Below are 25,218 nucleotides of genomic sequence, written 5' to 3'. Positions count from 1 at the left end.
AGAAGAAGAATAGCTTTTCTGCTTCCTGGGTTACGCTAACTAAAAACAAACATGCGACAATGACATTGAAATATATTTTTACCATTTCAGCTGGTTCACGTCAGTTTCTGCACAGCACGACTAAATTCTTCAGCCTCTGAAACACTTTATAAACCTCGGTCCAACGGGAAGCAAAGGTAAGTTTACCCGAAGCGGGAGGATACATGTGGAAATGCACATAGAACACGAGGTGAAACCCCGTTCACATTACCCATGATTTAATACTCTCGTGAATATTCTTAAACTTATATTCTCATTAAAACAAGTTTTGTTACCTTAATCGAATGGCCAGGAGACACTTTCTCATTCGGCATCAACCAGATATACCAAACATTAATTATCTTAGTATAATTTTAACCTGTATCGGTAGTTTCACATTGCAATTACGTTAATTGGTGTCAGCCTGCGTTAACGAACGTTAGCCTTAACCAAGCAGTGAATTTAGCTGCTGCTGTGCGGCTGGTGGTGAGGTGATTAATATGTCACTCTAAATTCAAATACAGAGTTGTTTAGTGGAACATCGACATGCCGAATTCACCACCACCCTTACAATTCCGCATACTCTTCAAAGTCTGCCGCTATTATACATTTAACTTTCAAAACGGCTAAGAGAGCGTTATTTGCCAGAATAAGTGAATGTAATTTGGGGCTAATTTGGGGCTTGTACTTTGCTGACAGCTATTATTAAAGCTAAAGTTGAAACAACCATATATTTTTCAGATATATCCTAATAATTTATTTATGCAGGTGTCAGTGTTTTTCAACGATACACTATATACGTTATTAATGATTTCTTAAAAAGTTTGCAAATATGTCTGTTTTTGCTGTTTGTTCCACACTGATTTAATCTATTATTTAATGAAACACAATTCTAATGGTGTATAGTAAAGGAAATTAAAACGTAGTATTACAACTTGTTGTGATATTTCAACTGAAATAATGAAAATAACTTCCCTCCATAAATTAAATATTTAAAAATTAATTCTGTCATAACTACAGAAACAACACACTATGAAGGGCTTTAATTTGTGGCTTATAATTAAAAAAAACAAAACCTCCTTTGAAGTTTAACTGAACTAAAAACAGCAACAAAGGTTAAAATAAAACTATGATAAAAACAGAATTCTAAGAAAGTGACAAAATACAACAAAGTACAAAGAACTTAAACATTTGCAGGTAAAGGAGGAGCTCAGAGAGGACAATAACACAGATGCACAGATAACGAACAAAAACTGTAAAGTTAATATGAATTCCAGACTGTGTTAAAGTATTACCTGCTGTACATTGCAGTTATTTAACCCTGTGTTATCTCTTTCTACAGGATGGCTCTTTCGTGTGTGCGACTGTGCACTCGAAACATGAGCGCAGGGCTTCAAGTCTGTGGTTATGCGACCCTCAGTAAAGCACCCAGACCTCGGGAGAAAAACAGCACCGGTCCAGTTTTTCAGTATGTCGGCGAGCACAGAAAGCCAAACCACAAGGTGTTTGTTTGGGGCTTCAGCTTCACCGGTGCTCTGGGTATCCCCAGCTTTGTGGTGCCGGACAGCGGCAGGAAGAAACCTCGCAAGTACCAGCTGACTCCATACAGGCTGGAGACCGCAGAGCAGGTGAAATCAGCTTCTCTTTATTGAGGATTAGGCTCTTAAAAATGTACAGTACATGTCAGTGATTATGGTTACATATGATTTCATAAAGATAACATCTGTATGATGCATTTTAAATTAAATCAGGTACACTGCTGCATCACTGTGGCCTGGAAAATTGAAGTACTGCAAAGTATTTTTTGCTCTCGTATTACTCACAGTAACTACAGTGTTGCTTGATCAATATGAAACGGGCTACAAGTATTTTGAAGCTTGACTTAAATTATTTCTTTAAAAAAATATTATTTATATGTTTTATGAGAAATACTGCCTTTTAAATCATTCATGCACACAGTTTTGATGCATTATTGCTCTAGCTGAATTAATTGATTTATGAAGTTAATGCAATTTCATAAAAGTAACATTAACTTCAATCTTGCCTTTAAATATGGCTTTGGGAAAATATTGTACTGATCAAGCTGTGACAACTACAAAACGAAACCAACGTTGAACCAATAACCATCAGTTTTGCCTGCAAGGATGTGAAACAGTTGTGAAATATTGATGTCTTAAATTGCATTCATAATACAGGGCTCAAAAATAAGGATTGCCCGCTTTCCAAGGCAAGTGAAATACTGTGTCGGGCAAGTAATATTGGTAAATAAATAAGTTAAGGTTGAGTAATTTTTTTTTATGTAAAAATGGCAGAAAATGATGTTTTAATCCTCTCAAATATGGCGATTTCCTGCTTTTCTCCGTTTATTAACACATTAAAGTGAATATCTTTGGTGGATTTAACAAAGACAAAACAAGACATTTAAATATAAAACAAAAACCTTGTAGAAACCTGCAGAAGCCTTGATTATACTGCTGGTTGCTGGTCCTCAGAGTACATGTATGTATAATATTCCACCCACTACTTCAGTAATGACTACAGCTCTGTTTGCCTTTTATTACTATTTGAAGAAGGAAAAGAAAAGAAAAATTGTTATATTCCTGTATACTGATCCAGCTCCAGTAATTTTCCAGCACCGTCTGCAGCGATGAGGTTAATTACAGAGAGGCAGGCAAGTATTTTATTGCCCATCTTCCCCTGTAATATTACTACCATCTGGCTGTAGCTGACTCAGTATCAAATTAATCCTAATGTGCTGGATTTAATGAATAAGGATAAAATTGCTTTTATTGCAAAACATATTGAAATCAACTTGTTTGATGCATATTGGAGATCTGGTTGAAACTTAATCGTCTACAGGAAAATAAAAATTAAAATAACAAGGTGGGAACATGTTAAAGTAGTTTTCTAAGACTGAACTCGCACACTGCTCTTCTTCTTCTTCCGTTTTAGATTTCTTCTGCTGCTTGTGGTTACGGCTTCACCCTCATCGCCTCCCGGACCAAAGATGTGATCAAGGTGTGGGGCATGGGCCTGAACAAGGACTCTCAGTTAGGCTTCCAGCGCACGCAGCACAACCGCCGTAAGACAAAACTGGACTGTTACTATAAAACTGTTAATAATGCCTCCCCTCCACTCTGCTTAACCTGCTTCAAAACTACTAGTTTAAAACTCCACCAATGATTATTATTGCTGTGCAGCAATTTAGAGCTTGTGAAGATCAGATAGATGTTTTGGGTTGCTTTGTCAGACACGCCTCCTTGCTCTGATTGGTTATTTTTGCTCAGGTGTGGTGGATTCTTTCGAATGCCATTAGCACTACTGTCAGGATATAACGATAGTTTCAGTAGATATGACGACAAATTCTTTTCATGAAACTTACTTACTGAACCTTTAATGTCTGCTTTAGAGTCATGGCTCCTTCTAACATTGTGCCCTGATCCCTGCAAAAACGCTCTTTTGTTTTGCTCTCAAGAGTTGGTCGAGAGCAAGATCGAACTGTACTACATTTTAGATGCAGCATTGATGATGCCATATACATATCGACTGAGGTATTATTAATTGATGTGTGGAAGCGCAGTCGAGAAAAACAAACAAACTGGTTTGCGGCCAATCATGTTTAGTGTTGCAAGCCCCATCCCCAAAGTTTCTGGGACGTTTTGGAGCTAAAATCCAGTATGTGGACACATTTGTCCTCCTTTGAATGTTTTCTGCACTTTGTCTAAATCAATGGTTCTCAAAATGTGGGGCGGGCCCCACTGGTGAGGCATGGAGCCACCGCAGGGAGGCAGGCATGAACAGTCAGGTGTAAAATATGGAGTGAAACTAAGATGAATGAATATGATTTATGTGGGGAAAATGAGCAAAAAAAATTCAACTTCGATAATTTTTTCCTGTTTATTGTGAATGATTAATTAAAAAAAGAAGAGTGGGATGTGTGCACTAGAGCTGAATGATTTTGAAGAAATATTTAATTCCAGTTATTTTAACTGATATTACAGTTGCAATATGATTTGCAATATTAGAGGAAAGGATAATTTTACAAATTGCAAAACACATGAAGATGTTAATGGTGCTTTTTTTTATTTAGGGATCAGTACTAGACAAAGATGTTTTCTGAAACCCAGAGAATGATGTGCCTTCAACAAATATTGTGCATCCTGCGATTTGAAATTTGCAGTAGACCGTATTGTGCACACAAATACCTATCTGTTAATATCACACTATAGTTTGCATTGTTTTACTGACAGATTAATTTACTGCATGAATAAAATCGGTACTGCACGAACTCTGCATCACACCCCTGTCCTTTCTGACGTCTGTGCAGATCAGAGCTATGACTACGTGTTGGAACCCTCCCCGGTGGCTCTGCCTCTTGCTGAACCCCTGCAGACCAGAGTGGTTCAGGTCGCGTGTGGCCGTGCTCACTCTCTGGTCCTCACTGATCAGGAGGGAGGTAAGAGTCTCACTCCTCCTGCACCAACATGAAGCCAAACCCACAGGTCAGCTGCTGGCAGCTCAACTTGTGCGGAAAGAACATCGTTTCTATAAATCACAAAGGGCTTTTTAGAGGAGACGTGGCAGCTGAGTGTTCGTCACAGCCTGTGGGAAGAGAAAGAACACCTGGTATTGTGTTGTTAACATCTACCTGTCACACTGTGTGTCCTTTTACATCCTCCACCCACCTCTCAATGGAAACTAATGATTATCAAGCAGCTGTTAAATCTCATCTAAAAACCCATCGGGTCTTCCGGTACACTCAGTAAATTAGCATGCAGATGTTCTAACAAGAATAAAGTGAAATCTCAGCTTGTAGAGAGTTTGTACTTCTTGGATGCCCTCCATGATTTATAATGTTCATGGAAATATTTTTTAAATTTTATGCGTTCCTTTGAAATGAGTTTTTGTCATGTTCTGGGCATTTGCTAAATTCTTTGCATGTTTTATCTGGTATCTACTTTGCTGTTAGGCATTTAATTAGCATATAGGCATTTAATTAGCATATTTTAGACTGGAGTATTGGAGCTGCTATGAGGGGAAAAATGAAAGGCAGGTGATTTTTTTTTTTTAAGTAGCATGAGTATAAAGTTGAAATTCCATCTTGACTTTTCTCTCAACTTGGTTTTTCAACTTTATTCTCAAGATTTGACTTAATTCTTGGCTTTTCACTTAATTCTCAACATTTTGACTTTATTCCCAACGTTTCTACTCAACATTTTACCTGCTCTGATTTATTTTATCTAATGCGTGACACTACATCTGAAAGTTCAACTTTCATCATGACATTCTGACTTTGTTTTCCAGATGCAAAAGTTCAAAAAATCTTCTTCCTGTAATTTTCCCTCCTTGCCTTGCCCAAATACTGTTCCCTAAATGGTACTGCTATTGATGCTTTATATCTTTCTTATTTAACAAGCACTATCCTTATAGCCAAGTCAACAAATTCCCCTTTATTTTTTTTTAAAACTACACGCCCCAGCTGTGAGCTTATGAAACTTAGCATTAAAAGAAAATTAAACTACATATTTACGTATTGGATTTAAAGGTTTACATCTTCAAAAACCAGTCAGCTTTGGTGTTAAAGCAACAGAAGTGTAGGGACTGGAATTAATACGATTTTATTGATCGCTTATTTTATCTCATGGATCCCTGATCAGTTTTAGTCGAGCTGGCTGTAGCCTGAGAGCTGCCAGCTGTAGCAACACACTGCCTGTCATCTGAAATGAATGAAATGAGAGATTATTGGTACAGCATTTGTTTTTATTACTGTTTTCTCTTTCAAAGAAAAAGATCTGCTCAGCCTGCCTGTGTCATGATTGTTTTTTGTCATATTTCATCTTTACCCTTAATAACAGGCAAGCCGCTCTGTTGGGAAACATTGATAATAAAAGGAACTGACAGTTCTCAAAGGTTCCACTTCTAGTTCCCAACAGAAAGGGATGGACAGTCAGAGCGTATTGAGACCAGCTAACACACAGTTGTTTTAGCTCATGAGCTCTTGAGTAACACCAGATTTACCCTTTAAGGTGCACATGTTCTACCTGACAGCATTTAAGAGTTTGGTCTGATGATGGAGAACATCTTGTATGATTTTTAACAGTCTGACTATTCTGGGTTTTTCACTTTAAAAGTAAAAATGTTCGTCAGTGTGAATAACAGGATATGACTGCAGCAAATGAAGCTCTGCAGTCGTTTTCTCTTTGTGTTAATTTATCAGCTCATTCCATCATTTCAGACAAAAACTTCTCTCCCACAACAAATGTTAGCTGAGGTCGACGGGGAATAAAACAAATCAAAATGTAATTATGTTTTTTATCTTCCAAATGTTGCTTTGAGGCTCTAACTTTCACTACAGTCTGGGGACAAATTAATATTATAAAACTTTTACATTTCACATAAAAAGATAAGAGGTTATATCAGTTGCCATATTCAGGATTTTTTCCCACCTCCCTCTGTTTTCTCTCTCAGTCTTCAGTATGGGGAACAATGCGTACGGCCAGTGTGGAAGGCGGATAGTTGAAGATGAAGTCTACAGGTTTGTCCTAAAGCACTTTACACAACTTACAAAGAACTTTCCAAGACTTTTTTTTACACAGCATGAAGCAAAAGAAGCTATATGACAAAGAGTGAATAATCTAATGATTATTTTCATTTCATTAATTTGTCTTTTATCTTCTTGAGTCATTGATTATTGTTCGATCTGTAAAATGTCAGAAAATGATTGAAAATGCAGATCATTGTTTCCCAAAACCCCAATGAGATGTTCTCTAATGTCTTGTTTTGTCCACAACCCAAAGGTGTTCAGTTTACTGTTATAAAGGAGAGAAGAAACCAGAAAATGTTCGCATTTAAGAAGCTGGAATAAGATAATTTTCACTTTTTTTCTTAAAAAATGATTCAAACAGGTTGATCGAGTATCAAAAGAGTTGGTGACTAATTTAAAAATTAACAACTAATCAAATAATCATTGCAGCTCTCACTAAAATGCACAATCAATAAAGGAAAATGTATTGTATAAAATACACTTTAAGAAGTGAATCGTTATTACAATTCATCAGATCAATTCAGACCAAAAACCCTGTAAAATTGCTCTTATAAAAATATGTTTTTCAGAGAGATTTAAAGGTGGAGCTTCACTCTTCACTTTGGGAGCAAACACTTACATTGTGATAAAAATTCTGAACTTAAAGTTCACTTAACATCGATTAATCTGTCAATTATTTTCTCGATTGATCTATCAGTGCTTTTAAAATGTCAAAAAATGGTAAAAAAGTTGACTTCAAATGTCTTGTTTTGTCCAAAATACAAAGATATTTAGTTTCCTGTTATAGAGAACTTAATAAACCAGAAAATATTCACATTTGAGAAGCTGACATCATAAAAGTGGGACACTTTTCCTTTAAACAATGACTGAAAATGATTAATCAATTATCAGAATAGTTGCTGATAAATTTAATAATTGATTACTCAGTCTAGCTCTACTTTTTATTAGCTGTTTGTGGGACTTGAACTTGAATGTATAAATTTCAAAGACACGCTATGTGTTGAAAAGAATAATTCATAGTCTGTTTGATGCATTGTTCATCTGTGAGTTGTGTTCTTGCAAATACGAGTGGGAGGTTGTCAGGAGAGAAGGATGCGACCTCTCTGTCTCTGAGTGATGGATCGCTTATTTCTCCGTCTCGTGTTCAAACAGCGGCAGCCACATCATTCACAAGATCGAAGGCTTCGGCTGCAGGGTCGTCCAGGTGAGTGCAGCCTTCGTCTGAGCCCTGATGACAGATGGATTCAGTTCTGGTGTGTGTCTCACTCCTCCCCTCCTGTACCAAACCCTCAGGTGCACGAACACCCTGATCTCACACCGTGTAGCTGAATTACACTAACGTCTCCCCTCTGTACACATTAAAATCTAATTTGGCTCTGTTGCTACATTATTCACGTTTTCTCAGAACACCACTCGGTAAATGTCAAATTTTTTTATTGCACGTTCATCTTAACAAGCTTGTTAGCGTTGGATTAATTGGTGTAACATTTACACTTGCAGATGAGCCTAAATGTGACTCTGGAGCTCTCTGCCTGTCGCTAAAGATTCATCTTTTTTTTATTTGTAGGTGGCGTGTGGACAGGACCACAGCCTCTTCCTCACTGAGGCTGGAAAAGTGTTCGCCTGTGGATGGGGAGCAGATGGACAGACGGGTCAGTGCACTTCATGACAAAAAGCGAACATTTTTTAAATTGCCTTCAGTCAGCTGCCTCAACCTTAAGTGTAAGAGCAACCCTTTAAAGGGACAGTTCACCCCCAGATCTACAATACATGTAGTTTTTGTGTGAGTTGTCAAGTTTTTGAGGTATCGGCTGTAAAAATGTGTGCCTTCTCTCCAAAATAATGGAACTAGGTGGTACGCTGTTTGTGTTGCCAAAAAAGAAATACAGTTGAAAAACTGACTTTTAATAGCAGAGACTTGCCAAAGCAGACACACACTAAAGCAGGTAATGCTGTCAAATACATATATAGAGGAAAATCTTTTCTTTTTTTGCAGTTATAGAGACTAATGTCAGATGCCCCAAATTATGTTTCAGTTATTCTTAATTACAAAACTTCTGATATGAAGCCAAAATAAAGTGTATAGCTAGTTAGTTTGATTCCTCTTTGGGCAGAGATGGTTGTGGACTGTTGTCCAACTTTCTGCGTAAGACGCTATGGCAACGATGAGTAAATGCTTTCCAAGAGCTGGCTTGACAATCCCAACTATAAAGCTAAGGGTTCCATCTAGGAAAAGAAAGCTAAATGTTAAATGTGGTCTAAAAAAATCTGCCTAAAAGTCTGAAAATTTGAGTCAGGATGCAGGAACCCTACAGTAGCAATTATTATGTGGAACTAACAACAATCTTATTTATTTATAATATATAAATAGGGATAAAATGCTGGGAGATTGGCTGAAATGTAAAGGAAAAAGAAATAAATTTGATAAATAGATGTTTATTTTTCTTTTAAGATGTCACCTTTAGCTGTTTGATAAATTCATGTCATGCCTCTTCCAGGTCTGGGACACCACAACGTCAGCTCCAGTCCGGTGGAGGTGGGCGGGGACCTGGCCGGGGTGGAGGTGCAGCAGATCAGCACATATGGAGACTGCAGCCTGGCCGTGTCCAGAGACGGACAGCTGTACGGATGGGGAAACTCTGAGTACCTGCAGCTGGCGTCGGTCACCGAGGCCACACAGGTGAGGAGAGCTGAGATGTCCTCCAGCAGACAGACAGACAGGCAGACAGACAGGAGAGTAGAGGACGAGGCTGATACAACCGAAATGTTTCGGTATCTGTACAGGACGTCTGTGTGAGCGCTCATGTGGCACAAAGAGTGATTTGATGACTCTGTTGGGTTCTGCTTCCAGCTGTCAGTCACTTGTCCAGCCTGTCAGAACGTCTCTCCCAAGCTGTTCAGTTCACAGCAGGCACCACTCAAATACATAAGATCTGATGTTTGAACATTTTAAACCGTAATCCAAAACCTGTTTTACTTCCTTCTCTGAGATTTGCTCGCGCAGCTCTCTTAAAGGGATAGTTCAGCATCTTACTGCTGTGTTCACACAGGGAGACCTATAAGACCTGGTTATGAAGATTTCATAGTCCCCTTTCCTCTCTGTTTTATATGATAAACTCACCAGTGTGTGTAAAAAGGTAAGACCTCTCCTCTCCTCTCCTCTCCTCTCCTCTCCTCTCCTCTCCTCTCCTCTCCTCTCCTCTCCTCTCCTCTCCTCTCCTCTCCTCTCCTCTCCTCTCCTAAATTTTTTTGGTCAATTAATTGACTAATCGTAACAGCTTGAATACATAATTCTGAAAACAACCAAAATGCTAATCTGGGTAATTTGTCACCTTTATTTAAAAAAACAAAAGGAAAAAAAATCTACAACACACATTTAACACAGCAAATTTAACATCATCAGAAGTGATATCAGTGGACCCACAAAAAATGACAGGTTATTGTTGGGGCTGCAGGCGCCGTGTCACTGCAGAGCCATACGCTGGCAGAAATACAGAGGAAATGGTTTGACATGAAGGCACATGATGCAATTTTGAAGTGCTTGACTTGAATATTGTTATTTTTTGCAATTTGTATGCAAATCGTCGTCTGAAACTACTCGTACATGTCAAAGGACGACGCTGTCCGTATGAGTGGTTCTTGCATGAGTGGATGCAACGTGACAACATAGAAGGAAAAATGTGCAGCACCAGATAGAATAATAGCATTTGGAAATACAAGAGAAACCAGCAGCAAATGAATTTATTCACCGTGACTGAGCTCTTGTTTTTCTTTGCCCTCCAGATCAACTCTCCTCGACACATTCCTCTGAAAGGCTGCGGGAAGGTGGTTCAGGCAGCATGTGGAGGCACACAGGTGGCCATTGTCAACGGTCGGTTCACACAAACGCAGCAGACAGTTCAATACAGATGTGGACAGGGCTGCAAAGGAAAAGACTGTTTAGATTTACCAGCAGCATAAAGGAGCTCTTCGGACTAAATATGCACTTTAATTTGGTATTTTCAAGGTTTGAAAAGTGTTTGCATTTTGGATGAAGTGCTCAAATCACTAGAAATCCCTCTGACTGAATAGTTTGCTTTTGAGATAAAGAAATGAAATAAGTCCGAGAGCGTAACTGCTATTCCTTTTGGCACAAAATGAAAGAATATATTGGATGCCAAGTCTACTTACAAACAGATGACACGATAACATCTGACTTAATGTGATGAAGAAATGAAATGGAGCCCAATCATTTTGTATAAAGTGTGTATAAATATGTCATTTATCACAGCTGTAAGATGCTGGAAAAGTTTAAACTCCACCCTGAAAATGCTTTTATGTGACTTTGAAAAAGATTTAGGAATGCTAAATATACGTTTTCTGACCAGAAACAGTTTTTAGCTGCTTTCTCATTCTGGTGTGAGAGGAGTGACTCCACTCTCGGCCTCTTGGGGGCGTCACAGATCACACTTTAGGTTGTCTGTCATCTGTTTACCTTTTACACAGTGTGACAGCACCAACGCCAACTGTTTCTGGTAAACATCTGTGTGAGATACAAACTGGAGCTTTTACTCATCCAGACTCAGTGGTGCTGTGATGTGTTTTTTTAATTTATTTATTTTTTTTCTATTAATGCTTTTTAAATGAGAGCTGAGTCAACCAGCAGGCTAATTTCTGTCTCTGCAGTCTTTTAATGGACCGTTTCAAAGAAGTGATGATGTTCACAGCAATTCAAAAGTCTGTTTTCATCAAGCGTCTCAGAGACGGAAATTAGTCCTTACTGGCCTAAATTAATCAGAATGACGCAGTTCTTGATGCTACTTTTGGGCTCAGAAGTTAAGACATTTAATCAATTTTCTTAACTTATGAAATCACTCATAAACTACTGTGCAATACTGCACATCGTCTACAAGATGTGGCACCGTCTTCTAATGTTACAAAGAGTACGGTATAGACCTGCTCTATGTGATAAGTGCTCTGAGATGACTGCTGTTATGATTTGCAGCTGTATTAAAAAAAACTGACTTGACCTACAACGATACAGTTACACTGAACCAGACTTCCTGGAAAGAAGAATTCCTGTTTTTTAAGGAAAGTTTTAAAGGAAAGGGGCGTGCATTTTGTTAAATCTGCCACGTCGGGTTTCTTTTAGGGTTGGGGCAAAAATGAACAAATGAAAAGTGAAAAAGTTCTCACTAGAGGGGCAAATTACTCTGTATTCTTTCCTAAGAATTGAAAGTAAAGTAAATTATTGTTGCAGTGTACTTATTCTGTTTTATTTTAAGTCACCAGAATGCAGGAAACAAATTTTTGAAACTCAACTTTTTTGGTTTCAAAATCCTCCCTGTTTTTGAGGTCTCTAGGTTTGCAAATCTGGCTGGAACTGCTCCCAAAAATGTTGAAAAACATTAAATATTGAATCTGAGGGACAATATTTTAGTATCTCTTTGTGAAGTTTTGACTATTCTATAGTTTTCTGTTGGCAAAGTATGTGATATTTGATATACAAACAGCTAAAACAGAATACTAAGACACTTATTAGCAGTACATGTGAAAAAAATAGAATTGGTACGTATGATGTATAGCTTCTGTCTTGTTTACTACATTCTCATCTTGTCTGTGTATAAATATCAGCATGCGTCTTTCTGCGTCTCTGAATCAGACAAAGGAGAGGTGTTTGTCTGGGGCTACGGCATTCTCGGAAAAGGCCCCATTCTGTCCGAGTCGTCGACCCCGGAGATGATTCCCTCCACGCTGTTTGGACGCTCAGAGTTCAATCCCTCGGTGGCCGTCACCAGGGTCAGGTGTGGCCTCAACCACTTTGCTGCAGTGACAGGTGAGAACGTCTGGCAGATCTCATCACTCCATGAAATACACGCTTTACTGATTCTACTTTACAAGAGTTCAGCTCGCAGCTCTCAAATATCAAATTTATCCTCCGGAGCCTTTTTTTTTCGTTTCGAGCAAGGATAAGAGACGGCAACATAAAACTCATAAACTGCAAAGTGATTCTGTCTCATCCATTCTGAAGTGCTAAAAGTGAGGCACAAATGTCTGGGGAGGCAGTTTACTGTTGAGTCAGGTAATTTAGTCTGTTTATGGCACTGAACAAAAGTCTGCTGCTTCTCTTGTCTGGTTTTTATCTAAAGCGGCGGCCTGAAAGAAGGTGAACCGTCTCCTCGTGGAGTGGCTGACATAAACAGCAAAGGTCTGACTGACAAAAACCTTTAAGCCACTTTTTATTTGTCAGACTGAAACTTCTGAACCAGGAAACAACAGGAGAACGTACGAACACAGAAGTATTTATACCAGTGACTTTACCTTGAACTGAACATTTCCTAAAATCGCTGATTATAGAATCAAAGTCAGAAAGACGTTATTGATTCCCGTGGGAAATTTGTCACGTTACAGATGTTTTCATTCAAGAAAAGAAAAATGTATGAGCTTAGAGAAATTATAAGAAAATAGAAGTATGTAAAAATATGTGCCTTGTTCTTCCAGGTGTAGCAGCAATATGTGTATATAGATATAAAATGCACATTATTGTCATGTCATTTCAGTAGTTTAAAGTTTAAAAGTTTCACCAACCTATTGCTCAGAGTACAAAGTAAGTCATAAGAAGCATACTAAAGTACAATTCTGAGGTACGTCGACATCTGAGGTATTTGTTCATGATTTTGGATTAATCGATTCATGAAATTAAGCAAAATGCTGGTCCACCCCTCTAATTCTTCAAAAGATGCATTACAGCTCAAAATCAGCCCAAAATATGGAATTAAAATTATGCAGTTATTTCTGAATGTCACAGCTTGTCATCCTTGCATTCATTACCAGCTGGTGGAAGGTAACTAAGTACATTTACTCAAGTTCTGTACACTGTATGGGTGCGATTAAAAACTCAATCATCCAAAGAACCCTTCTGGAACCCTTATTTCTAAGTGTGCGGCTCTTGTAGTTTCTCGCTTGCTCACTTTAGCTGCGACAGCTAGATGCCACTAAGTCACTCTGGTCATTTAAAGGCAGCTTTTGTTTGCTATTATTTCGACAGCACAGTTTTTATGCAGTAAGACAAAGTCATGCTGGATATATAATGAATTCTGGTTGTTATTATTTTTCTTAATGTGTCGGAGATCATCCCAGTAAAATGTCTGACTGGTTCCAAACTGCAGCTGAGGCTCAGCAGGCGCTCCGTCTCACAGCGGGCTCATGTTTGATGGTTGCTTTGCAGATCGAGGCGAGCTCTTCGTTTGGGGGAAGAATGTGAGAGGTTGTTTGGGCATCGGCAAGAGAGACGACCAGTACTTCCCATGGAGAGTAAGACAACACTGATTCAATATTAGTCATGCAAACAAAAGAGTCAAAACCACACAGCTGACATACTGTGTCACAGCAGAGGCACACCAATTTATGAGCTTGGAAAAACAAGGGCTTTGTCTAACTTCTTTTGTCTTTAAATCAAAGTAAAATGCACAGACTGTACGGATATTCCTTGTTTCTTCACAGAAGAAAAGAAACTGTGGGATAAAATTGTGTTTGCAGCAGATTTTTATCATCCTAAGCCCTTAAGTTTTTACTGTAAAAGAAAAAGGAAATAATTTAACATGATATGGTAAAACAAAATTTTCTTTAAGCCTGATGAAAATACCGAACTGGAAGCCCACTGCAGCCTTAAGAAAACGCTTAATTTAGGAACTTTAGGAACTTAGGAACTCATCCAAAATTGGCAATGTGACCCAGTGTAGGCGACCTCCAGACAGCGTTTGGATCCAGGCCAACATTTAAGGCAGAGTTTCTCTGGACTAGAACCCTGTAGGAGACCAATTTCTTAATCCTGCTCCTGCTGGATTTCCGACCGTTCCTCCTCTCTCCTGCAAACGTTGTGGCCATTCACTTCCACACAAAAATAGAGCTCCACTGATTTTGTTATTTTTCTCTGACATTAATAAAGAGATTCATACCTGTTAGCAATAACGCAGTGAAATTATGTTCCAGTGCATAATTAGGTTCATACTAATTACAGTTATCTCATTTAACGGACAGTAAAATGAATGTGTTCATGTCTTCTCACTGCAGGGACTTTGTATATTTGTTTGTTGAAACCTGGAGAAACCCTGTGGTAATATTTTACTGTATGTATTTTCTGAGTCTGAAAATGTCACCATCTGCAGGGATTTCTGATAAAAGTCTCACAGACTTACATTAGCACGTCTCTCCAACATATTTTAACAGGATTTGTAGGTGTAGGGCTCACACTGCCTCTCAGTGTTGTACACAAAAGTAATTTTTTTTTTTTTACTTCGAAAGACAGAAAGAAAATAAATGTTCCTTCTACCATCACTGTGCAGAAAGTTCACTTTTTCTAGTTTTCTGATTTCTTAGTAAAAGCGGAACTAAATAAAATAATCTTTAATTTAGTCTTGACTTGGACTTCCTCTCCTCCATCAGGTGACTGTTCCCGGCCAGGTGGTGGACGTGGCGTGTGGTGTCGACCACATGGTGGCGCTGGTGAAGTCCCTCCTGTGAGTCCCTCGGTATCGGCGGATGAAAGGCTGGATGTTTTTGGCTGAGCCTCCCGCTGATCCCCGGGCGCCTCGGGGAGCCGATCGGGGGCCACGCCAGAGTCTTGAAGCCAGCTGCTCTCCACAGGCGCCGGGGCCCTCGTGTCCCTCTGTCCTGCGGTGACGTCAAATGGAGAGCAGAGCGGCCGACGCTGCGGTGGACTCGGCTCATTTGTCTTGCATGAAGGTCAAACAGGTATGGGAGATATATTAAAGGATAATTCTTGTTTATTACAACTGAAGCTCAAAGAATCTCCTTTAGCAAAACAGTACAAAAAAAAAAAAAAGTTGATTTGCTGCTTTTAACTGTAAAATCAATATTGAGACTTTTGAAGACGTCACCCTGGACTCAAGGAAACTGAGATGGACATTTTACACTGTCTTCTGACATTTTGTAGACTGTTAAAGGGATAATTTGGATTTTTTTAAGTGAGGTTGTATGAGGTACTTATCCATAGCCAGTGAATTAGCAAATTAGCAGCAGTAGATGAAGGTTGGCACGCCTTGATTTTGGAGAAGCAGCAGGAGCACCAGTGTAGGAAGCTAAGCAATGAACTGCTGTGGACGGAGTCAACAACAAAATGTATTTGGACACAGGCTTTTCTGATAGGAAACCTTAAAAAAAAAACAGTAGGACTGCAGTCAACCAATGAAAATCTTGGTCAACTGAAATCTCTTAAACCAGTTGCTGTGGAAAGAAAACTTCACCTGATCTTTAGATTAATTAAATCAGACTCTACCTGGCAGCTTAAGTGGCGCTAATCAAAGTTATATCTTGTTGTCAAGCGCATGAATTCCCGCAGGTTAACCACCACTTCACACTCTCACTTTCACAAGAAGCTCTGTCATTACCCTCAGGGCATGTTTCTAAATTAAATTAGCATTATATAAAGTATCAAGACAAACAGAGTGGAACCAGAGCTGTTAACATGTTTCTCTTAACCGCCCCTCAATATAAAGACAGCATTAGTCCGACATCACCCTCAACATGTTGGCACCAAATTTAACAGAATAACATACAAAATAAACAGTAAATGAAAAATAAACATGTCAAAATTTATCACTTTCGAGCTGGCATTAATCCATCATTGTTGTCATCAAATATAAACTTTTTATCCACTCAGCTCTTCTGTCATCTGAGGCTCGGCGCCGGTGTAGTGACTTCTGCTGGTAGTCTGACATGGTGTCAGTCAGTTTGAGTAAATGTTCAGTAAATAGTCTGTCACTCAGAATTAAAACACGTCAGATCTGCGTCTGTCCCGCCCTCGACAACAACAGATTAAGAAGCGCTTCGCTCCTCATAGGGTTGGGCGATTGGACATCGACGATGGGCTGAATCCATCACCGGCTGTTATTTCTGGCGCAGTATTTGTCATTTTATTTTGCTAATGTACTGTTCTGCAGAGTGACAGCTGCTACTTCACAACATGCTCTCATCGAGCGGCACAGAAACACACCCACTCAGCTGGACCTGGAGTCCACTGAGCCGGGTGAGGAGTGAGAGGTGAACAGCCTGCAGAGTCAGACTCTTTTCACTCTGTCAAGTGATGATTGTTGGATGAGTGAACAGTCAGGGTGGGCCTCAAAATCATATCACGATATTTCGAGGAAATCTGCGATAACCATATTTATGACAATATAGAAAAAAATACTGAAAAACATTTTTATCTGTGATTGCAGCTCGCTGGCAGCAGCATTTATTAGTGCAAACAAACTGTCATTGATGACATCAGCTCTTCCTTCCTGCACAATAGTGTCTCCTAATGAATCAAAATGTAAACACTCAATGCTTATAAACATAAAATAAAAATGCTGTCAAAACTTATGTAAAAGTTGCCTTAAATCTTTTTTTTTGGATTACCATCAAATGAGATAGAATATCAGTGCTGCGAGATGACACTTTTTTATCACATTAAAATTTATACTGGTGATATCGCGGTGAATACGGCACAGCCCAAGATGGTTCGGATGAGTTTTATGTGTTTCCTGTCGAGTTTGAATGAAGTGTGTTTTACACAGACTTAAGAAGTCAGTTAAGCTCGTCTTAGTTTGGTAAAAGAGAGAAACTTGAATTTGGAAGGTGGGCAGTTGTATTTCTTTGTTTAAAAAGGAAAAAGGTGTGTGAATATTTAATTTCTTGATACTGTGTGAGTTTTTTTTTGTTTGTGGCGTAGTGAACGCACCGCTTGCACTCATCTCAGAACTGAGACTCGAAAGGATGGTAGGAGCTGGGAGGGGAGGACGAATATATTGCCAATTGCTCACAGATGGCTGCCCGCCCTTATTTCCTTATTAAAGTTACACCAGAGACGGTCAGAATTTAGTTGGACTGGACAAGAGCTTAACCGACCAGAGGGTGTCAGCCCTGCTTTTTGTTAATATTGTTTGTGTTGTGTGACTTCTGTGTTTTTAAGAGTTAGTTTGAATGTACCAAACAAACTGATCAAATCAGTAATAGATCAACTACTCCCGTGTTCTGTGAGGTAAAATTACTGTTTTTGCCAGTGGAGTCTGGTGGCATTGCAGAAAGTGATATTTGGCTGATATAACGGAGGTTTCCCGTTGGAAAAGTCTGTCTGACTGCGAGGTTAAGTGGTGAAAATAATGTAAATGTCCACAGCAGAGTCCACCGTTATTCCTGCTGCTTCTCTGAACTGACTGCATGTTGACTGACATCTACTGTAGGTAATAACCTGACTATGGATAAGTACCTCATTCAATTCTACGTCAAACAATCAGAACTATCCCTTTAATCAGAATGAAAGTTGCTGTTGCAGCCTTAAATTTTCATTTCTTTGGCTGTCGTTCCTATTATCTAGTTTCTACAGTGATTACTTTAGCAACTACACCAGAACTGTGACAACATGACCCGAGTTTAAAAGACGCTTCTCACCAGAAAACTCTCTCGGCTGTATGTCTTGTTTCCTCTCACGTGTTCGTTTGCTTCTGCACAAGAAAATGAAGAGAAATATGGTCAGTGAATGAGGTGATTCACTGTGGAATCAACAGACTCTTGCGGTTTGGGATCTCCGACGACGTGTTGTGGGACTCTGCAGGACGTTTCTAACAACATCGCACCATTTTTAAAGCAGCTGATGGCAGCAGCAGCAGCAGTCCGCAAAAAAACTGATTATCTCTCTGCCGACTGGAAATAGAGGTGAAGGCAGTCAGAGGAATCAATTTTAAAACATGAACTTGTGTCATCAGGAGTGCTGATAAAAATTGCAGCTACAGAGAACTACAGACATGGCGTCCTGACAGCGTGAGAGGATGTTGACTGCTGGAGAATGAAACCTGACCGAAAGATGTTTTTTTTTTCCCCCAAAAGGACAAACAGTGAACAGGTGGAATGAGAGATTTCTGTCATGTACTGTCTGTATGTATAAGAGGATGAACCCACTTCTCACACTGTGTTGTCATTAAATCCACAATACGCAATGTAGAAACTATACCATATCAAAATAAATCTATTTTTATTTACCACAGTTGTGCATTAATAAATACTGAAATTGGAGCTTTATTTCCCCTGTTAGTTAGATTATCTCCTGCAAACTCTGCAATTTAGCACTAAGAGGTCAAATACAGATTCTGTTCAGCTGGTTCACTTACACAAAATGATCAAATACTGCTGACAAACAGTAACACCTTTTCATCAAAAGTTTGCAGTCACTCAAATTTATACAAATACCAGTGATAAAAAAATATTTTATATATGTATATATTATACTTCTATTAACACTGTTCTTTCCAACACATAAACCGACAGGTGCAACAACAGAAAATGTCCACAAGGACTTAATATCTAAATTATATCCTTTAAAACTTTATTTTATAAAACTCATTAAAACTGTTTCAAAAATCATTCCAAATTAATTCTAAAATACTCTTCCTTATACCAATTAATTGTTGCAACATAGAGTCTTTTAATCTGTGCACAACATGCCTGTTGATCATACAGAAATGTGTCATTTGTCTACAGGAAAGAAGGATACAGTTCAGTATAAGTGAAGTTTGTGGGACTAAAATGAAGATGAATGAATATTTAGTTGGCTTCTCTGGAAACCAACATAAACCTAAACTGTTCTCCTTAATCAGTACAAAGTTTTGATGTTTTTGTTATAAATTAAACTACCTGACAGTACATATATTTACAGATGAAACAATTTATCAAACATCAATAATAATAATCAAAGAAAATTAAAAGTTAGCTGTTTTGGTAATTAATTTAAAAAAAAATTGTTTCTGCCTTACAAGTCTGAGAATTTGCTGCTTTTACTTGTAATTATTTTAACTATTTGTATTTTTAATAATTTTGAGGTCTGTACTGTTCATTGAACAAAACAAACATTGTGAAGGTGTCACTTTGAATTCTGGGTAATTGTGACAGAATCTCTTACTATTTTCGGGATCTTTACAAACTAAAAAAATCAATCACTTAATAGAGAAAATAATAAGAATTATTATTCCTATACAGCTCCGTCTTAACCAACTACAGCAGTAACATCCTGCTTTTACATGAATGCATCAGTAATAATAATCTAAAAAAAAAAATCAGATAATAGTATCACAGGAGATTTTTCAGTTTTGAGTAATAAACGTAAATTTACCTGATCATACTTAAATAATTTTATTTAAATAACATTTCGGATGCAGGACTTTTACTTCTAATGATGTGGTTTTAGAAGCTTTGCTGAGGTAAAGGGTCTGAATATTTCCTCCGCCGCTGACGGACAGTTTTATTTTTACAGTACAGCGAGTGTCGCTGAGGTCGGTGCATTCGGCCCGGTGCTGTTGTGTTGTGCTCTCGCCCGCTGAGTTTCTGTATTTTGGTGCAGTTCATCATCGTGACAACTCGCCGGACCTTAGAGGGAACGGAAATATATTTATGACAAAACTACTGAGTGAGCATAAAACACCCAACCTGTGATCAACCTGCAGGGCCACATGTGAGAACACAGACAGAGTAAAATCCTGATTTTTATTCACAGTATTTCTCCAGCTGGTTTATTTGTGTGCTCGTAATCTTTTGGTAACAAACTTTTAATTCATACTTCCCCTCTCAGATGTGTCTGTAGACAAAATGATGGGAAAATGTGTTGTTGTTGTTGTTGTTGCTGTCTGTCTTTGTGCGGATGAAGTGCTGACTCACTGCTGTTTTACATCTCCCTCATTTTGATGTGTCATTTCTGTGGGTGGAGATTTCCCTCCGGTGACCTTGTAACTCGACAGACTGTAAATCGATCCAGCAGAGTGAAGCGATGCATTTCAATTAGCAGCGATGACATAGATGCTCCTCTGTTTGCAGTTACAACTTGTTATTTTAACTGTTGCGAGAGGCAACAGTATTAGAATATTTTACTCAAATCCAGTTACTTTGAAGAAATTTTCCTGGACTCCAGATGTTTTGAAGTGGGGTTGTGTGAGCAGCAGGAGTGCTGATGCAGGAAGCTAATCAATGTACTGCTGTGGACAGGCTGAGCAGCAAAACTAGACTGTGTATAAATCATGGACAGTGTCTCGGTGACGTCACCCGTTGGTTTCTGAAGAGATGCTGTGCAGCTCAGCTGTGGTGACTCAGTGCCTGACTCAGCTAACTCCCAGCTACTGCAAAACTGGGCAAAGAGACATGTTAATGAGTAATCGTTAATCGATTAATCACTGTTAAGCATTTAACAGATAAAGTATTAATCGATGGCAGAAATTTTACATTGCTTTTTCTGGTACAGCCATTTGTCGACTAAGGGAACTTAAAATGAGAAAAAAATAAGAAAAAACATGCATGTTGTAATATTCCGATTGCAAATTGTGTGCATTTTTTTCTTTCCTCTTATCATTAATAATTAATGTGCAGATGAAACAACTAGCCACTTGTGACGATATCCACCTATCCACCTACCTAAATTTAAGCCTTTAATTTAAATTATACAGATAATTATATAAAAAGCCACCCCTGTGCAGCTGTCATGAATGGAGAATTTAGTTATACAGGTCAAAATCTTTTGTGTGTGTACCAGACTGCAAACATGTTTATTTCTGTCTTAAAGTTGGACATTTTAATATGCCAGTCCGTGGGGACTGACTCGCTTTAGGAGCCGGCCTCAAGTAGCCATTTGAGGAAGTGCAGTTTTTGGCACTTCTGTCTTCACTTTATCTCTCAGCCCCTGATGTTGCCACTTGTGCAAAATGTATTTTACGCCTTAATTCCACCGGGTGCATTGTGTCTGCAATGCTGTTTTGATCTGTCCTCCACCAGGAGCATTTCAGAGGCTTTTGTTGAATCGTTCATATTTTGTTGAACTGGTCATTTTCTTTTATTTTTGTGCCGGGGGTAAGTTGTCTACACAGTTAAATTGTTAATTTTTTTGTGTGTTTTTATGATTGAACGTCTTTAAGTTTGAAAACTGATCAGATTCTCTGTGGTCTTTCTGTGTTTCTGACTATCTGTTTGGCTTCCTCTGCTCTGTGCAGCTTGATGCAGCTTCTGTCAAAAATGGACTGAGTGCTTATTCTCCCTGGAGCAGAGCGGAGAGCCGACGGCCGAGTGCAACATCCTAATCGCAGACCCAGAACCAAATTGAAGTTTTTTGAGAAAGGAAACATTCGTGAGAAAGCAACATTATACTGAAGTCCTGAAGTGCTGCAGAGATGCTCAAGCCTGCAAGTCTTGTTTTGCAGATGAAAGAAAACATTTTAATTGATTTTAATAGTTTGTACTCAAGTATAAGTATGAAGTACTCACCTAAAGTATGTGTCACAATTCTACTTTAGTCAGTGAGTAAATGTTGTTTACATCACTAGATGCAACTGTTATTTAAACAGTGTCAAGGTACAATAATGCTAATGTTAATCATGATTTATAGGAATACTTTAAAGTATTTTTGATTAGAGTAAATGTACTTGATTACCTTCACCCCTGACTGTGAGAACAAGTCGAGTCAGTGAGCCTCTGTAGGAGATTATGTAAGGAGAAAGATGATCATGATAAGAGAAAACACTAACATACCATGTCCGCTCCTTTAACCCCGCTCCTGCAGAGGGGGTTCCTGCAGCTGGAACAGCCTCCTCCTCCTCCTCCTCCTCCTCCTCCTCCTGTGTCTGTGTGCTGAAGTGAGCTGAAGCAGAGAAAAGGTGGCGTGTGGAGGCACCCGCGCCGGGCTACAAGGACCTGGCTGTTCTCTGCTTTGTTTACTCAGGTCAAATAATACAGGCAACTGATATACCTGCAGTCCTCCCTGCTGTCGTCCATCTGCTGCAGGCTGAGACGAGGGAGAGGATCAGTGCAGACAAAGTCCAGTAGTGAAGACACTCGCACGAGGACGAGGTGTGTGTACTCTATGTGCTTTTTCACATGAAGTCACGATTAAAATGACATCATAACTACGTGTATAAAACCCCCCTGGCCGCCGATAGAGGATGCAGTTATTGTTTATCATTAACTCAGTTATCTGAGTATTTGAAGAAGCATTCTGGTTGTTAGATTTTTATTTTTTGTACAAGCGGAAGTTTTTTTAAAAGATGAAATCATTAAAACATTAACATCCTACGAGGGCTTTGCTCATTCAAGTCAAATTAAATGGAAATCTAGTCACCTAATCATGAAACGAAATACGGACCAGATAGTGGTACAAGGAAAATGACTGAGCAGGTCACCTAAATCATTAGGATTCATCCTCAGGGGAGCAAACTGCAGTATTTAAATTTAAAGTCCACCTCCAGTCAAGATTTTTAAACAGTATAAAATGCTCTGCAAGAAGTAATAACTTATGTCTGATAGTGTTTTTTTGAAAAATAAGTTCAAATACCTTGTTAAAATGGCTCACATATAGATCTACGTGATGCCTTCCTTTAGTATTCAAAGATTCATGAATATGCAAACAGTGCTCGCCCTCTTCGTACAATTTTGCGGTGCTCTTTAGAAAGGGACACAAAAATCACAAAAAAACTCCAAGTCGCTCTCTTTTAAAACCAGACTCAAACAAACAAGACTCAAAACTAATTGGTCTAACATGACCGCGCTGAACAAAAAAGACACTTCAGCCGGAGTTTTTCAGTGACTTTTGAGTCAAAATGAGTTGAAACAAAATCAGTATTTCACAAACTAAAACGTGTGTCACAGCCTTCAAAATTCTCAGTCTATTAAAAAACCTAGAGCCCAAAGTGACGCCTTCACAATGTTCGTTTTGTCCAAACAATCCAAACCTTAAGTATTATTACACGTACATTAAAATAATTAAAAGGAAAACTGTTTTGAAAATCCACAGATTTATGAAGATGGAACAAATTAATTGCTGATTAATTTTACATCAGTTCGCTATTGGACTAAATGCTTTAGCTGTGCTTGTATTTGTTTGGTAGTTTAAGTTTTGTATGTAAAAATCTTTTATTTATATAGCACCACATCATAATCAAAGTAAGTAGTAACTAAAGCTGTCAGATCAATGTAGTGGAGTAAAATGTACATTTCTGTGAGATGTAGTGGAACAGAAGTAGAAAGTATGTAAAGTACAAGTACTTCAACTTTTTTTCTTAATTAATTGTACCATCCAGCACTGTAACAAGCTATAATTTTCCAATCTTTTTGATAAAACTGACTAACATTTAATCTTGAGGCTCTGACGACCAGATTGGGCAGAGATGTCACCAGTTTATTGATTAAAGTACACATCGGGAGCAAATAACAGTGAGAGGACAATCCCCCGTTGTTAAGTAAAGACAGTAAAAATGACACATTGGTGAAAACTGAACACTCAACAAGCTCCAAAAAAAAAAAAAAAAGCTTGTTTATTTTTTTTTTTCCACACAAGAAAGAAGCTCCAAATGAAAAGCTTTCAACGTTTTCTTTGAAATGGAGATCAGAAAAAAAAAAAGTCACCTTCTTCATGTTTTAACACTGATAAACACAGGGTTTCTACTAATCACGATCTGATCAGAAGAAAGGTGGTTGTTGGGTGCAAGGTGTTGTGGAAAAAAAAAAAAAAGAAAAAGAAAGAAAGAAAAACATCATCACCAAATGCTTAAGACCAACAGAAATCTCCCCATCTGGACAGGATCTTTCTAAAGTAAATAGCCCTCCCCGTTTTCACATCAGTACAGCAGGCCTGTGGGGGTGGGACCTGCGTTAAAGTGCAGACTGGGGCAGGGGAGGGGCAGATTCAAGACCTAAATGGACACCAGGGCTCCTTCCCTGTGTGAACCTTAGCTTATGTTTAGCACGCTTGCACTCAGTCATTATTCTGGTACATTGTCAAAGTGGCTCAGTAATTTATTACTATTTTAGATGCAAACACTTTCATCATTGCATTTTATCCTCAGGTCTTAACTGCGGATTCACACTGCGAGCAACGCGAACGGAAAGTTAACAAATAGACCAGAAAACGCTGTCAATTTTTTAAAAATCTTTTCTGTAGTGTAACGGACAGTTAATCTGTTCAAGAAGAGAAATAGTCTGAGTGTGTAACTCTCCATAAATCCACAAGAAGTTTAGTATGGAAGCCAAGAAGGGGCATGCATGCATATTTTCTGTTTTTAGATGCCGTTATTTCGAGTTACAGTAAAAGTTAAAAGAGAAATCTAGAATATATTTACTGTAATGAACCATGGAACGGCCACAATGTGTCATCAGAGATGTTAAGCTGAAAATTCTTTTGGTTGCAGCTTGCTGGATATTAACGCATCTGCTTTAAAGGAACAGTTAACAGAAATACATGGTTTTCCCCAGGCCTGTGGTGCTGTTTATTATTTAGATAGTTTTGGTGTGCGTTGCAGAGTTTTGGAGATGTCGGCTGTAGAGATGTCTGACTTCTCTCCGATATAATGGAATTAAAAAGCACTCAGACGCAAAATTTGGAAAAACTCAGCAGCAGTGTCTCTTTCTAGTTAATCATGACCCGGTTTACTCAAGATAATCCACAGACCTCGTTGTGAGCAGTTTAATGTAGGAACTACTTTATTTTTTAGTAGAAAAGAAAGCAATTCTGGTAGATACTACTGCAGAAAAGAAAATAGTTTCTACATGAAACTGCTGACAACAAAGTCTGTGGATTATCTTGAGTGAACCGGGTCACGATTTCTGAAAAGACACATTACTGTTGAATTTTATTTTGGCGCTTTGAGCACAAC

The 25,218-nt window shown here is 38.6% G+C and overlaps 1 protein-coding gene across 2 annotated transcripts; it reads left to right on the top strand.

The window, feature by feature from the left end:
* rcc1l (RCC1 like) lies at positions 1-15,378 on the top strand. 2 transcript variants are annotated; one of them, XR_014771571.1, is made up of 13 exons: positions 1-176; positions 1,361-1,646; positions 2,971-3,100; positions 4,346-4,474; positions 6,487-6,553; positions 7,715-7,766; positions 8,130-8,214; positions 9,061-9,242; positions 10,346-10,433; positions 12,204-12,377; positions 12,691-12,826; positions 13,770-13,855; positions 14,987-15,003. XR_014771571.1 is itself a non-coding variant. In XM_084730404.1 (12 exons), the coding sequence occupies exons 2-12, from the start codon at positions 1,362-1,364 to the stop codon at positions 15,062-15,064; spliced, it is 1,356 nt and encodes a 451-aa protein (XP_084586530.1). In that variant the 5' UTR covers positions 2-176; position 1,361; the 3' UTR covers positions 15,065-15,378. The 2 variants fall into 2 exon arrangements, 1 of the variants encoding a protein (XP_084586530.1); XM_084730404.1 differs by lacking the exon at positions 12,691-12,826 and having other exon boundaries at positions 2-176; positions 14,987-15,378.
* Positions 15,379-25,218: the final 9,840 nt, after the last annotated feature.

Source organism: Lutjanus erythropterus, chromosome 11 (assembly GCF_056507025.1).
Source record: "Lutjanus erythropterus isolate fLutEry1 chromosome 11, fLutEry1.hap2, whole genome shotgun sequence".
Taxonomy (NCBI): Eukaryota; Metazoa; Chordata; class Actinopteri; order Lutjaniformes; family Lutjanidae; genus Lutjanus; species Lutjanus erythropterus.
This window is presented reverse-complemented; position numbering and strand designations above follow the sequence as displayed.